General features: G+C 41.0%; 1 protein-coding gene across 1 annotated transcript in view; it reads left to right on the top strand.

Annotated features, from left to right (window-relative positions):
* Positions 1-585: 585 nt before the first annotated feature.
* The window catches only part of RIT2 (Ras like without CAAX 2), a 218,968-nt gene continuing 204,216 nt past the window's right edge, over positions 586-15,337 (top strand). Inside the window, exon 1 of the mRNA XM_060761199.2 lies at positions 586-1,076. Within this exon, the coding sequence (XP_060617182.2) occupies positions 974-1,076 (103 nt within the window). The 5' untranslated portion in view covers positions 586-973. The remainder of the gene's footprint in view (positions 1,077-15,337) is intronic.

Consider the following 15,337-nt stretch of genomic DNA (forward strand, 5'->3'; position numbering starts at 1 on the left):
TTCCTACATTGCTAGCTGCAGGGTATTGCTTGAATATTTCATATGGCACAAAGTTGAATAATGTCATTGCTTTGATTGGCTGAAAGAAGTGTGCCCTATCAAGTTCCCAAATCGTCATATGCTCAAACAGGCCTCCTCTGTGGAATTTGGAAGTGTTGAGCTCAATCCTATCCATCTCCCAATTAAGGACATATCAAGCAAAAACAGCGTACTCTTGGAATCTGCTTGGGTTTGATTCCAGGATCCCACCTCTGCAGATACCAAAATCTATGGATGCCAAAGTCCCATAAAATACAATGGCATAGTAACTTGGTAGCCCTTTTATTAAATAATAAAATCAAGGGGGGGGGGTTAAATTATTTTTCAATCCATGGATGGTGAAATCCGTGGATACACAGAGATGCGTGTATAAGGATTATTTCTGTAAATGTATCCCTACTTTCCCTCACCTGTCTCAGCAATGTAATTGCTGCATTTATTCCATCGGTTTCCTAGACATGAAAGTGGGGTGAATCCAAATCCCACAATTATTAAAGGGCTGTTCCCCTTTCCTGCCATCTCACCTTAAGCTTGGATTAACCCTTTGGCTCTGGAAACAGATCAGAGCTCAAAAAGCAAGAGGGAAGCATGTACTCTCCAGATAAATGAGAGCAGAGAAGAGCCTTAGAAACCATGAAGGTGCACAGTTTGTAAGCAATGCACAGCTTTGTGTGTCCAGGAAGAGGACAGCAATAGAGAAAGAGACACAGAGAAGGAGAACAAGGAGGGGGTGATGAGCTGGATTTTTATTGGAAGCTCTTAAAACTGGTTGCTATGAGACCTTCTGCAGCTACGGCAGGCACGGCGGCAAGCATGTGAAGCTGCTAAATCGTACCTCTCCTAGGTACCACTCCATTTCTCCCCCTCTCCTATTGCTTTTATAGTTGTTTCAAGGCAAGTGCCTGCCAGCTCTGTACAGCTCCCCTCAAAGAAGATGGAGGCCGGAGGTGAAAACCCCAACTCCTCCAGGACCTTTTCGGGGGGCTTGAGGGAGTATAAGGTGGTGATGCTGGGATCAGGCGGAGTGGGCAAAAGTGGTAAGTTGTTGATTTTTTAAAATATGTGGATTTTTAAAAGAATGATGCTGGGACATGTGTGTATTGGGGAGAGAAATATATATACTGTATATGAAAGCAAAATGAATGTACGTCAAAGAAAGTCCATGCAAAATCACTACAGTTCTCATATATAGATCAGTGAGTCAGCTTCTGCAAGAGAGGAAGAGAAAGCAGGATTGGAGATTTTATTTATCAGGCCAAAGACTTATTCACTGCCTAAACTGTTCTAGAGGAAAGGTTTGCTATTTGCTCAGGATCTGAGCTGTCCAACCCCTATTCAGTCCAATGGACTTGTTCAGGAGTAATCCTTTTATGTGTCTGGTTGTCATGGGGAATTCTGTATCCCTGATGTGGCTGAGCACCTTTCAGGCAATGCAATGGAGAAGGGGATTTTGTGACTATTACTTGCAAATGTTAAACAGAGATATACAGAGATACCCACACAACCCACCCCAAATTGTTCCCGAAATCAACTTGGTAGTGAAAAGTGAAGCCGGACATTCCCAGATAACTTTTTCAACTTTCCACTGTGACTTATTTACTGCATATCATCAGACCTTGCTCATAACAGAGTCACCTCCTGCCTGCAAAGTTATAGGGGGTGTGCTTGATCTTCTCGGGATATAACATTTGATGGAATTGAGCATATTATGATGCCCTGAAGGAAACAAAAGAAACAGAGATGCTATTTCTCAGTGGTAGCAGCATTTCCTGATGCGTGGTTTATTCTATCCAGCATGGCCTCTTTTGCCAGCACTTGTAACCTTTTGATTTATCTTCACTGACACTAAGCATCCTCTAATCTTGAAGCCAGTTTGCTGAGCACGCAGGCTCTGTCTTGGCACTCGCTTCCCGGGATGATGTACCTGTCTGTGCAACATGCCTATAATTACATCTGCTAAGCCTGGAACACTCTATTAAGGCTCAGCACTATTAGACTGAACAAACAGCTGAATCTAGACATACATATTTTGTATATGAACTGGGCTTTCTCTTTAACTACCTTGGCAACCCAAGAAATGAGGAGTTGCATTTTAGTGACCTACCAAGTGTCTTCCAGTAAAGGGGCAATTCAGGAAGGATGGCTGTGTCAGCATAGGAGGACAGGATTGCCATCCCTTAATTCCCAAACAGTTGACACAGCATGAGGGAGCACGTGAGTTATGTAAGTGTCAAAGTTTTTCCCCAAGAATGAAGACTATGTGCTTGAATCTTACCATTTTGTCCCAGTTACAGTACAACTATTTGAATTGTTGAATGGTAAGTCAAGATATAGGCGCACCCAGTGGCGCAGTGGGTTAAAGCACTGAGCTGCTGAGCTTGTTGATCGAAAGGTCGCAGGTTCGATTCCAGGGAGCGGCGTGAGCTTCCGCTGTCAGCCCTAGCTTCTGCCAACCTAGCAGTTCAAAAATATGCGAATGTGAGTAGATCAATAGGTACCGCTCCGGCAGGAAGGTAACGGTGCTCCATGCAGTCATGCCGGCCACTTGTCTACGGACAACGCTGGCTCTTCGGCTTAGAAATGGAGATGAGCACCACACCCCAGTCAGACATGACTGGACTTAATGTCAGGGGACTACCTTTACCTTAAGTCAAGATATAGACAAATCCCATTTATTCAACAGATTTACTCTTGTCAAGATTAATTAAGACTGCAGTACTGTACCAACTAGAGTGAAATGTTCTGAAACTTGATGAACTAACAGTGGTAAATGTGTTCTATAATTGTAGCAAGTTTCATGCCAATAGATCTAACAATGGGAGAAAGGCACCCCCAAAGGTTTCCCATTGGCGCAATTAATTACTTAATGAAAAGTAACTAAAAAGTAGTTGACTTGTTATTATACAGACCCTGTGCAATTTCAGAAACACTTTAGAAATGATTTTCCACCAACCCTCTAATTTCATAATGAGTACTGAAACATTTTTCCATTGATCACACAGGCCTACTGGATATACATATGTTAGAAAACATGTTTATTTATTTATTTATTTATTATTCAAACTTATATGCCACCACTCCCCTGGGGCTCGGAGCGGCTTACAAGAACAGGCTAAAATCTAACATAATTTAAAAACAATTTAAAACAATTTAAAAACAGCAATATCAATGATCAAAGGCCTGTGAAACCAGAGGGATTTGGCCTGCTTGTCTGTAATAAAGCTGTGCTTATTGTTACACCTCCAATGATTTTTCCCACATACATATTTAGGTTTTTACTAAAGAAGAATCAATGCGATGCAATGGTTTGAACATTGGATTACACATTTGGAGACCAGGGCTGATATCCCCGATCAGCCACCAAACCAACTGTCACACTCTCTCAGGCTCTGAGGAAGGCAAAGGCAACCCTCCCATCTGAAAAAATCTTGCCACAAAAACTCTGTGACAGAATAGTCATAGGTCACCATCAGCTTGAAGACACAAAACAGCATCTAAATCCAGCCTGAAATACAATTCAAAGCAAGAAAGACAGTATAAGCCAGTCTTCAACAATCTTGGATGTTCCCAATATGTTTGACTTTAGTGATAATCGTCATCTACCTGCTAGGATTTGTTGTTGTTTATTCATTCAGTCACTTCCGGTGCTTCGTGACCTCATGGACCAGTCAATGCCAGAGCTTCCTGTTGGCTGTGGCCACCCCCAGTTGTGACGGCCTGAGTGGCGCCACCTATGTATAGAACTGTTAGTTGTTAGACTTAAACTGTTGTATTATGCTTAATCCTGCCCCTTTTACCATGTTTATGTACAGTTGTATGGATTGGTTGCTTGTAGCTGTCAATCAGTACTGTTTGGCTCCACCTCTTCCTGCAAGAGGGGAGAACTTCCTTTTCTTTTCATTCTGCCTTCAGAGGCCCTGCCAGATGGACGTGAGTAAGAGACTTGATTCTAAAGGACCCTGATTTAAGTTACCTCTTAGCATCAGTTCTGAAGTTTTTTACCCCTGGGACTCATGCTTTATGTCCAGATCGTCCTGGACAATTACTGAGAAGACCCAGGCGCCTTCAAGCCGGTTCTTTTGGCACCAGAGGAAGATCCTGAATCTTCAAGCCATAGGCCATCTGAACTGGGGTTGTGGTTTGCTCCGGCATTCACAGCCATTGAGGAAAGAGAAAACTTGGTGAGGCTTCTCAGCTTCAAACCCCTTGGACCCAGGACTAATTGAGACTGTAGAGTATGTTTTTCTTCACCCCTCTAAGGTTTTCCAGCTTATTGCTTTGAAGAAATGGCTTTGTGATCAATAAAACTTATTTTGAGCTATTTATAGCATTTTGGGTTTTTGGGAGTTCCAGTTTCCTATAGGAGGGCAAGAAGCAATCCCCTGGGGGAAAGATACCACGTCCATCCCTCCTTTATTGAGCCCCCAGGCGTGATGGCACACCAGTTCCTTCAAAGTCAAGCCAATCACTTCAAGGATACCATCCACCCATCTTGCCCTTGGTCGGCCCCTCTTCCTTTTTACTTCCATTTCCCTCCACATCATTATTTCTCCAAGCTTTCCTGTCTTCTCATTATGTGGCCAAATACTTCATCTTTGCCTCTAATACCCTCCCCTCCAGTGAGCAGTCGGGCTTTGTTTCCTGGAGGATGGACTGGTTTAATCTCCTTGCTGTCCAAGGCACTCACATCCATAGTTACTACTGGGAATGTCATTGCTTTAACTATGCAACCTACATTTTTATTGGCCAGCCAGAATGCTGGCCAATAAATGCTGGCCATACAGAACAGCCCTTTTTCTATTTAAAACAACGCAGATAAGAACTGCATATTTTGAGTTGATTGTGGTAAACTGTTATGGTGATGCAGATATTTGATCTGGATCGGGATCTTGTTAACAGCTTGTTTATTTAAAATTAAGTTATACTGTGGGTTGTATGCTGTAATTGTGCGTGTATGTGTATGTGTTTGTCAAATGTTTTTTAATATGGCCAATGGGCTAATCAATAAAACTTACTATTTATTTATTTATTTATTTATTTATTTATTTGTGTGGGGCATTCAAGTATGATCATAGAAGCTGTGGGAAAGGTTTCATAGAAGCCATATTTGTCCTCTGAGTATCTCATACAGCCTGTTGACAAAAATTTGGACTGGGTGGTCCTTGTGGTCTCTTCCAACTCTATGATTCTATTATTCTTCAGCCCTGCTATACATACTGAGACCAAAGCAATGTTGTGAACTGCATGCCATAAATTTGGATGCTCCATCTGAATGCCTTTAAGTTGAAGAATCCCTTTCATGAGCTGAAAAAAAAGTTCTCCTGATGGATGGGACACATGAAGTTCTCTTATCCATAGAGTCACTGGGAATTGAGACCAACTTGGTGTCTGATCATACAAACAAGCATGTCTTTCTAACTTGGAGCCATGAAACAAAAGGAAGTGATGAGGAGCTGAGCTTTGGCTCAGCTCCAAATGAAAGGAGCCCTGGCATCTGCCACAAAGCAGCTGTCCTACTACTGAAACATCCCAGCTCTATAAAACATGAGCAAACATTCCCTTTTTTACTAACCTCTTATTTAGTCACAAACAAGATATACAGAAAATATATTTTAAAGACCCTGCATTTCAAGCTTTAATTTAGCTCTACTAATTACACTAATAACTATAATTAATTACAAGGCACTCTGCTCTGCATTTGCAGTAATTAGCTGTGAAGGCTGCACAAAGCTTTGGGTTAAGAATGAAAGGAAAGAATTGGGAAACAAGTTGGGGTAGGGCAGAGCAGAGGAGCTTTAACACAAACAAAGATAGGCCAGGTGTTTCACCTCATTAAAGAATGGCCCGAGTTTGGCCTAATGGGAAGTATTCAGTACTTTGGGGCATTAGGTTCAGCACTTTGGATAGCTCCTTTAAAGGGCAGTCTAGAGTAATTGTGCAACGGAGTTAATATAGCTATTTTGACTAGGAGCCTCTGAGAACATTATGTAGAATTTCCTTTGAAAACCATCTAATTTGTTGAATGTAAAATCTCCTTCTCTTCTAATGATCTATTATGTGAATGCCATAATGGGAAAAGCCTATTGGCTGGCTAGAATACATCCAAAGGAGGGCATACAAAAAGGTAGTTTGGAAGACAAAACATATCAAGACTGCTTAGTAAGATGGCTATTATCAACCTGGAAAAGAGATGTGATAGAGATTATGGCCATCTTGGAACATCTGAAAGATGAATTCTCTTGCTGTACATGATAGGATCTAAACAAATTACAAAAAATAATTTAAATTCCAAGAAAATAAATCCTCACTAAATTTATTTATTTATTTATCTGCTTCACTTGTATACCGCTCTTCTCAGCCATCAGGCGACTCAGAGCAGTTAACAACCAGTATCAACAATACAATACAAAATCATTAATCATTTAAAACAGTTGTTGTTGTTGTTCATTCGTTCAGTCGTCTCCGACTCTTCGTGACCTCATGGACCAGCCTACGCCAGAGCTCCCTGTCGGCTGTTACCACCCCCAGCTCCCTCAAGGTCAGTCCAGTCACTTCAAGGATGCCATCCATCCATCTTGCCCTTGGTTGGCCCCTCTTCCTTTTGCCTTCCACTTTCCCCAGCATAATTGTCTTCTCTAGGCTTTCCTGTCTCCTCATGATGTGGCCAAAGTACTTCAACTTTGTCTCTAGTATCTTTCCCTCCAGTGAGCAGTCGGGCTTTATTTCCTGGAGGATGGACTGGTTGGATCTTCTTGCAGTCCAAGGCACTCTCAGCACTTTCCTCCAACACCACAGCTCAAAAGTAATATCCATTAATTAACATCAGAACATGAATACAACAATACAGAGAAACAACAATCCATCACGTCTCATCAATAGAATCAGCATCCAATCTCGTTGTCCATTAATCCTTATTCCAATAATCAATCAATTGTACTGCTTAGTTGAAAGCCTGATCAAAGAGCCAGGTCTTCACTCTCTTCCTGAATGCCAATAAGGAGGAGGCCGATCTAATGTCTGTAGGAAGGGCGTTCCACAGCCGGGGGGCCACTACTGAGAAGGCCCTGTCTCTCGTCCCCGCCAGGTGTGCTTGTGAAGCTGGCGGGACTGAGAGCAGGGCCTCCCCAGATGATCTTAACATCCTAACTGGTTCATAGGAGGAGATGCATTCAGACAGATAGGTCGGGCCAGAACCGTTTAGGGCTTTAAAGGCTAAAGCCAGCACTTTGAATTGTGCCCGGTAGCAAATTGGCAGCCAGTGGAGCTGGCGCAACAGAGGAGTTGTATGCTCCCTGAGTGCCGCTCCTGTTAGCATCCTGGCTGCTGATCGTTGGACCATTTGAAGCTTCCGAGCAGTCTTCAGAGGCAACCCCACGTAGAGAGCATTGCAGTAGTCTAAACGGGATGTAACCAGAGTGTGGACTACCGTGGCCAAGTCAGACTTCCCAAGGTACGGGCGCAGAATTTCCTGACTGCAAGAGCCATTCATCAACAGAATAGATTACACTGGAAGATGATAGGTCCTCCTTCACTGAATGTTCCAAAACATATTTGGATGTCCACCCATTCAGTTCTTTATTAGTAAATTCTTGAAACAGCAGGAGGTTAGACCAGTTCCATTTATATATAACAAGAAGAAGCACAGTGCAACATGTCAACTTCAGTTATGTTCACCAGGATTCTTAAGATGGGTCCAAACTCTTCCAGGGCGTCCTTCTCACCATTTGGTTTGTTCTCAAATAACTAAACATATCCTGAAGAATCTAAGAATATATATATATGCTTAATGTAGCATTTGTTGCATTTTCTTTGTGGTGTCTCTTCATCAGCTTCCCTATGCAGGTTTCCTTGATGTCTGCTAAGAACACTTTTCCACTGGGTGGATCTTTGTCTTTACTATTGTGACTTCTTTTTAGTCTTGGAACTCTTCTGATGTTTGTGGTGGAGTATCCATTGATCTGTAGAGCCCAGTTTAGATGTTTCGGTTTACCTTGGAGGAGGTGGAGTTTGCAGATTTTGTTTGCATAGTCTGCCAGGACTTTGTGTTTCTTTTTTTTTTTTTACTTGGATGATGTTTGGAGTTTTATGCAGGTATCTATCCATGTGTGTAGGTTTTCTGTAAACTGTGGGGCCCAATTGTTGATGGGGTTTGTGGATTACTAGAATATGTAGAAATTGCAGTTTTCTTTTATTTTCTTTTTTCATGGTGAATTGGATGCTTGAGTGAATGCTGTTGAGATGGCTCAGGAACTTCTTCAGTTCTTCTCCTCCATGGCTCTGAATGGTGAAGGTGTCAACACAAATAGCCCAAGTAAGAGTAATGAGAAGCATAATATGGAACCATGTGATGTATCTTGGGGAGAATTCAGAAGTAAATACTGAGAGGGATGAGGAACCTTGTTTGAATAATATGTTTGAATCTTCTGGCACTTGGTTCATTGAACCAATTATTTTAACTACTTTCCTGTACCTGGATCTCGATAAGCAGACCTACATTGTACTATTGCTCCTAACTGTAGTAGATCTGGCTCCAAGGGAAATGTGGACTACTTGGTGTCCTCCAGAAGCTCCTGGACTGTGGGACTTATGAGCCCTCTCAATGATGACCAGTAGAGAGGGATAATGGGAATTGTAATCAAACAATGACTGAATGGCCACCAGTTGCCTTTTTCTGCTTTATGACTAGCCAGTGTTAATACCCTTCTATGTCCCACTGGTTTGAAAATGAGAGAGATACAGCCAGGACATGTTTACTCAGAAGTAGATCCCATTAAGTTCAATGGGTCTTTCATTCATATGTATAAGAGTCAATCTAACTCTGCAATTGCAAGCAATTTAAATCATGTTGTATGTATGCATCACTTCCACTACACTTGCTCATATTAGGAGAGAGAGAAAAGAACTCCAGCAGTGAACATTTTCCTGGAATAAACAGGCTGTGCTGTTTTCTGTCTCAAAAAGAAAATAGCTTCATTCTATTTGAAGCAGTTTATCAACCCCCTGACAGGTTCAAATACATTCACTTTCACATTAACATTAATTTTTACAAATCTGGACAGAACTGATGGTCAGAATTCTTCCTGCCTGGGGGAAGCAAGTATAAAGACTTTCATTATTTTGCCTGCTTCTGTGATTCACATGCCAGAGGCTAGTGGGATTCAATTATGGTTCCCATGTGTATATTTAATAGGTTCTTTTCTGTAAGTCAAATACCAACCGGTTGTTGAGAGAATGCAGCATGTGGTCTCCTCTCTTTGGAAACTAGAGAAAGGAGGAAGGGGGTGGAAAGATGCTGACAAATTGAACAAGGGTCAGAGGAGAGCAACAAAATATTATTAAAGACCCTCAGTTTCAGATTTATGAGGATGGGATTAAAGGGCTCGTACATGTGCAGTTTCAACAAACAATAAACCCCTGGATTCTGCACTGTTAGTTAAGGGCTTTTTTGCATTCCTGTTCATATGATGGAGAATGAGGCTAGAGGTCTTGAAAGCTCATGCAATTTGTAAAACTTTAAGGGAACATGAACACTAATGAAGCTTGGTATGGGGAAAGGGGGACGTTACAAGCAGTGGCGGTAATGGGATGAAATTCTTCAATTAGAGCTGAGGAGCATTTATGCTGAATATTTCATTTGGCTGTGAGGTGCTCACTCACTGGGCTCAAGAAGGGAGGGCATTTATCAACAAACATTTGCTAAAAGAAACTGAGATTGATTGTCCTGTGGAATTGATTCCCAAGGGGACAGCTGGTAGGAGGCCAATTGCATTTCAAAGTGTGGTGAAGAACAGAGAAGGGAAATGTCATAGTTGTGGTTCTACATTATACTTGAATAGTGTAAATTTGCATTCATGGACTCACAAAGTGATAGTGCTAAACCATTCTTCTGCTGAATACTGACATTGTGCAGCTAGCTGTATGCACCAATATGCCTGGTGATGGCTCTAGTACTGATAAATATTTCCTTTACACATCAACCAAAAATTGCATGGCTCGAATCCTGCTGGCTACTCCCAACTAGAACAGACCAATTCAATGAATTGTTGGATTGTGAGAATACCTACACATAAATCCAAGTTATTCTGGTTAAACAAACAAGAATAATAACGTTGGAAGAGACCCCAAGGGCCATCCAGCCCAATTCCATTCTGCCACACAGGAACATACACAATCAAAGCAGTCCCAATAGGTAGGCACACAGATTCTGTTCTAAAACATCCAAAGAAAGAGACTGTCAGTAAATTCTTCCTACTATTCAAGTGGAATCTCCTTTCCTTCACTTTGAATCAATGTCCTAATCTCTAGAGCAGCAGAAGACATACTCGCTCCACCATCAATATAATATCCTTTCAACTCTTTACCTGCTCTTCTCCAGAATAAACAGGAAAGAAGGAAGATTAGCATTGTATGCCAGGGATGTTTACACCTGTGAGGAGATCCATGACATATATCCCCGAAGTCAGGTTGAGAGTATCTGGGTAAAACTTAAGGGTGGGGGGAGTGGGAGAATAGTGACATACATGTGGTGGGTCTAGTACAGACCTCCAAGCTACACTGATGGCTTGGATGATGCTTTCCTAGAGCAGATGACCACACATTCACAAAGAAGAGATGTGGTAATAGTGGGAGATTTCAACTCTCCTGATATTTATTGGAAGGCAAAACATTTTGACTAGGCCTGGGCGGTTTCGTTTCGTTAATTCGTTAATAATTCGTTAATTTTTCCAATTACAAAACGATAACGAACCATTCTGGAGCAATCATTAAAAAAAACGAATTTTTAAAGATGTTTTGTAAATGCTTCGTATTTCGTTATTGTATTCGTTTCGTTATTGTTCTGAGGTCGTTTCGTTATTATTTCCGCATGTCTGGGCCAGTTTTATCGTTTAATTAGTGAAAAAAAATTATAATATCACACCAACAGTCAAGAACAGAGGGAGAGGGAAGCATCAGAAGTTTTTGGAGGTTTTTTAGCGTATTTCGCCGTCGCGTCCGCCATTAACGAATCGATTCGTTATTGTTTCGGAAATCGATTCGTTATTTTTTTACCATTTACGAAATTTCGTAAATATCAAACTTTTTAAAAGGAAAATTTTGTAATTATTTTAAATATCGAAACAAAAAAAACCCCCAAATACAAATCGATTTTAGAAACAAATTTTTGCGTTGTTACCCAGGCCTAATTTTGACCATAAGAACCTTTTGACAGAGGAATAGACTACCTCAAAGATTAGGAGACTTCCCTTCTTTAGAGGTCTTTAGACCAATGGAGGATGAGCATTGTGTTGCAACTGAATATTCCTTCATGGCAAAGAGTTGGAATAGATGGCCTTGCAATCCAACTCAACTCTAAAATTCTATATTTCTATGAATGAGTAGCACATTCATTATGACAGCCTATAGATGTGCCTTTATGCAAAACACCATAGGGCAAGTCAGTGCTTTCAGATGGAATTCTACTGTGTTTTATATTCAACTTGGAAAAGTAACTATTCAGATGATAGATCCCAAAATCCACTTGCTATTTTTTTCACACATATTTTGTGTTGTTGTTGTTGTTGTTGTTGTGTGCCTACATACATTGAAAAAAGCATCCATATGTCATAAGCAATTAAGATCATCTGACAATATGCATTCTACAGCTCTAAACAAGGCTGAGGAAATGGAAGAGAAAATCAGAAGCTTTTGCTGGATTTTTTAAAAAAAGAACAACCCAACATTTGCTGGAGAGCAGGGAGATCAAGCAATTAACTGGAAGCAAACTCCTCCTATTAAAACAAGGAGAGATGGCAGTGAAGATAGCAATAAAAATAAATGGCCAGTGACCGTAATTTATCTGAGTAAGCTTTATGTAAGTGTAAATTGCAGCAAGCACATTGCCAGGCTTTTAATGGAAAAGAAATAGTTGCTAGACCACAGTGACAGAATAAGGAAGGGTGTGTTATGAAAGCCAAACTACAAAGTTGACTCTTTTCCAGGAGCAAAAAACCTTTAATGTGATAGTGCTATTTCTCCCTGAACAGAACTTGGGAACATTTGAGTTTTGGACTATGACTTCCAGAATCCCCCATGGATTTAACATCATTATTCTTTTCATGCAGTCACAGAACTGCACCAGATGTTTCCCCAATCCCATTAAGTCTAGCCGCCTACAAATGTAGGAATCCATAGCTAAAGCATCATGTGTGTATCCCATGCTGCTTGCTGAAGCCCAATGCTCCTACTCTTAACTCTGATCTAGACAGATGGGATATTTTAGTCTCAAAGATCTGTTTTCTTTCAGAAATGTAAAGTGGCTACTTGTCATTTCCATGTCATTTTGGAAATATATTTTTCACTAGATGCAAATTTGTATATATAAATATATTTTTTTATCTCATGGCCACATGCTTTAGTCTAGGCATGGGCAAACTTTGACCCTCCAGGTGTTTTGGACTTCAACTCCTACAATTCCTAACAGACAGTAAGCTGGCTCAGATATCTGAGATTTGAAGTCCAAAACATCTGGAGGGATGAAGTTTACTCATGCCTGCTTTAGCCTGTGATTCTCTTAATACAGTGGTTGTCAACCTGGGATCCCCAGATGTTTTGGCCTTCAACTCCCAGAAATCCTAACAGCTGGTAAACTGACTGGGATTTCTGAAAATTGGAGGCCAAAAACATCTGAGAACCCCAGGTTGAGAACCACTGTCTTAATACATGAATTCTGTGCAGTATTGTTCCCATATCTATGGGACGGGTATTCACAATTTCATTTATTTATATGTTTTCTCTAGGCATTTTCTAGTTCCTCCTGGGTGACCCTACAGTATTCTTTGGACAGCAGTCCTTCATTTCAATGGGGTTTGCCATGATCAACTGTTTTGCATTGCCAATGAAATTTGGGAACATATTCTCCATGGATATTTATTTATTTATTTATTTATTTCAAAGTTTTATATACCGAGCTTCTCACCTCATAAGAGGGACTCAGCCCGGTTTCCAACCATAAAAACACATACAATCGGTAAAATATCAAAATACACATTACAATAAAACATTTAAAAAGTACATATATTTAAAACTACAGTGGTCAGTCATCATACTAAAATCGAATATACACCGTCTTCCATCCAGATCATTGTCCCATTTTTCAAAAGCCTGTCTCCATAACCATGACTCCACCTGTTTCCTGAATGTCAGGATTGTTGGGGCGGTTCTAACCTCTGGCGGGAGAGAGTTCCAGACTCGCGGGGCCACTACCGAGAAGGCCCTGTCCCTCGTCCCCACCAGCCACGCTTGTGAGGCCGGCGGGAATGAGAGCAGGGCCCCTCCAGACGATCTTAGTAATCTTGATGGTTCGTAGGGGAGAATACGTTCGGAGAGATAAACCGGGCCGGAGTTGTTTAGGGCTTTATAAGTTAACACCAGCACTTTGAATTGTGCTCGGAAGCTAATTGGCAGCCAGTGGAGCTGGTGTAACAGCGGAGTCAGGATATCAGGATTGCCCTGTGCATAATTCATTCTAAAAAAGTAGATTTTGCAACCCCCCCCCCCCAAAAAAAAAAAAAAGATCATGGTGGGACAGCAACTTCTAAAAATCAACAACCAGCAAGATCAGCAATGCTGGCTGGGTATTCTAGGAACTGTAGTCCAAACATAACTGTTCTGGGCTCTTTCTTTTTGTGGGCATTGAAGAACTGCACTGAAAATTCAGACAAAGGAATGATTGTATTCTGTTTAGCAAATAGGTTTAAGAAGTCCATGTGAGGTTGGTTCATATAAAAATGTGAACATAGCCATTTTTTTCTGCACATTACATCAAAACAAATGGGCTGAAATAGGGTAGAGTTTTGACAATTCTGTGCACCACATCTGTCATACACTACAGGCTTTTATCTTTCTCCCTGCTGTTCTCTATATGTAGGCTTAGTAAAAGGAATTTTCCATTAATAGCCGTCTGTTATGGTGATGAGAAGCAGTTACAAAGTCATTGTCCTCTGCCCTTTGGAGAGACCTTCCAGAGACCTGTGGCTGAAAAGAAATCACCCAAATTAAATGGAATATACATTCAGTTGAAATGGTAGAAACAAATTCCTGGATTAATGCAAAAAGAGTTGCTTGCAGTTCAGTTCAGAGTTCAGCTGAACTGTCATGGACAAATGTCATGCATAATTCATTTTATAAAAGGGGGGAAAAAAACCCTTGGCTCATAAAGCGTTGATGAAAAAACCAACCAGCCGTTCACAGCAGAATGATTTCCACTTGCCTCTAAGCCTGTTTCTTTCCTCCAGTGTGTATGGGCCCTAACATGATGCGAATGGGGGGAGGAAAAAATTATGATAGCATTGCTGGATGTAAAATACCACCTGTTTATGTTAGAGAGATTTGTGCCGCTTGCCCGATTTTTCATATTCCCCTTTTATCTTCACCATAAACTACTTTAAGTGCATCTCTTGTTAATAAAAATATTTTATTAGAAATATGTGGGTTTTTAAAGGGCTGGATATTGAACATGCTTTCTAGGCTATGCATGTCCTGGATTTCTGGTGTCCAAGTTTTCTTCTGGATTTTACACTATGAAAGTTAGGGAATAGTCATGAATTTCAAGGCCAAATTTCCATCCTGTATTCTGAATTTACATTAAAAGCTGGAAAGTCAACCCTTGTGTGTGTGTGTGTGTGTGTGTGTGTGTGTGTGTTTGTGTGTATCTATATAAATAAAAATGTAATGTTCGTTTGTGGGATTAACAGAACTCAAAAACCAGTGGGCCAATTGACACCAAATTTGGACAGCATACACCTAACAACCCAATGTATGTCTTTCACTCAAAAAATGATTTTGTCATTTGGGAGTTGTAGTTGCTGGGATTTATAGTTCACCCACAATCAAAGAGTGTTTTGAATCCCACCAACGATGGAATTGAACCAAACTTGGCACACAGTTCTCCCATGATGAACAGAAAATACTGGAAGGGTTTGGTGAGCAGTGTCCTTTGGTTTTGGAGTTGTAGTTCACTTACATCCAGAGATCACTGTGGACTCAAACAATGATGGACCTGGACCAAACCCAACATGAATACTCAATATGCCCAAATGTGAACACTGGTGGAGTTTGGGGAAAATATAATCTTGACATTTGGGAGTTGTAGTTGCTGGGATTTATAGTTCACCTACAATCACAGAGCATTCTGAACCCCACCAATGATAGAAATGGGCCAAACCTCCCACACAGAACCCCCATGTGGGCCACAGCAACGTGTGGCAGGGGGACGGCTAGTATATGTGTGTGTGTGTGTGTGTGTGTGTGTGTGTGTGTG

The sequence above is a fragment of the Anolis sagrei genome, chromosome 2 (assembly GCF_037176765.1).
Source record: "Anolis sagrei isolate rAnoSag1 chromosome 2, rAnoSag1.mat, whole genome shotgun sequence".
Classification (NCBI taxonomy): Eukaryota; Metazoa; Chordata; class Lepidosauria; order Squamata; family Dactyloidae; genus Anolis; species Anolis sagrei.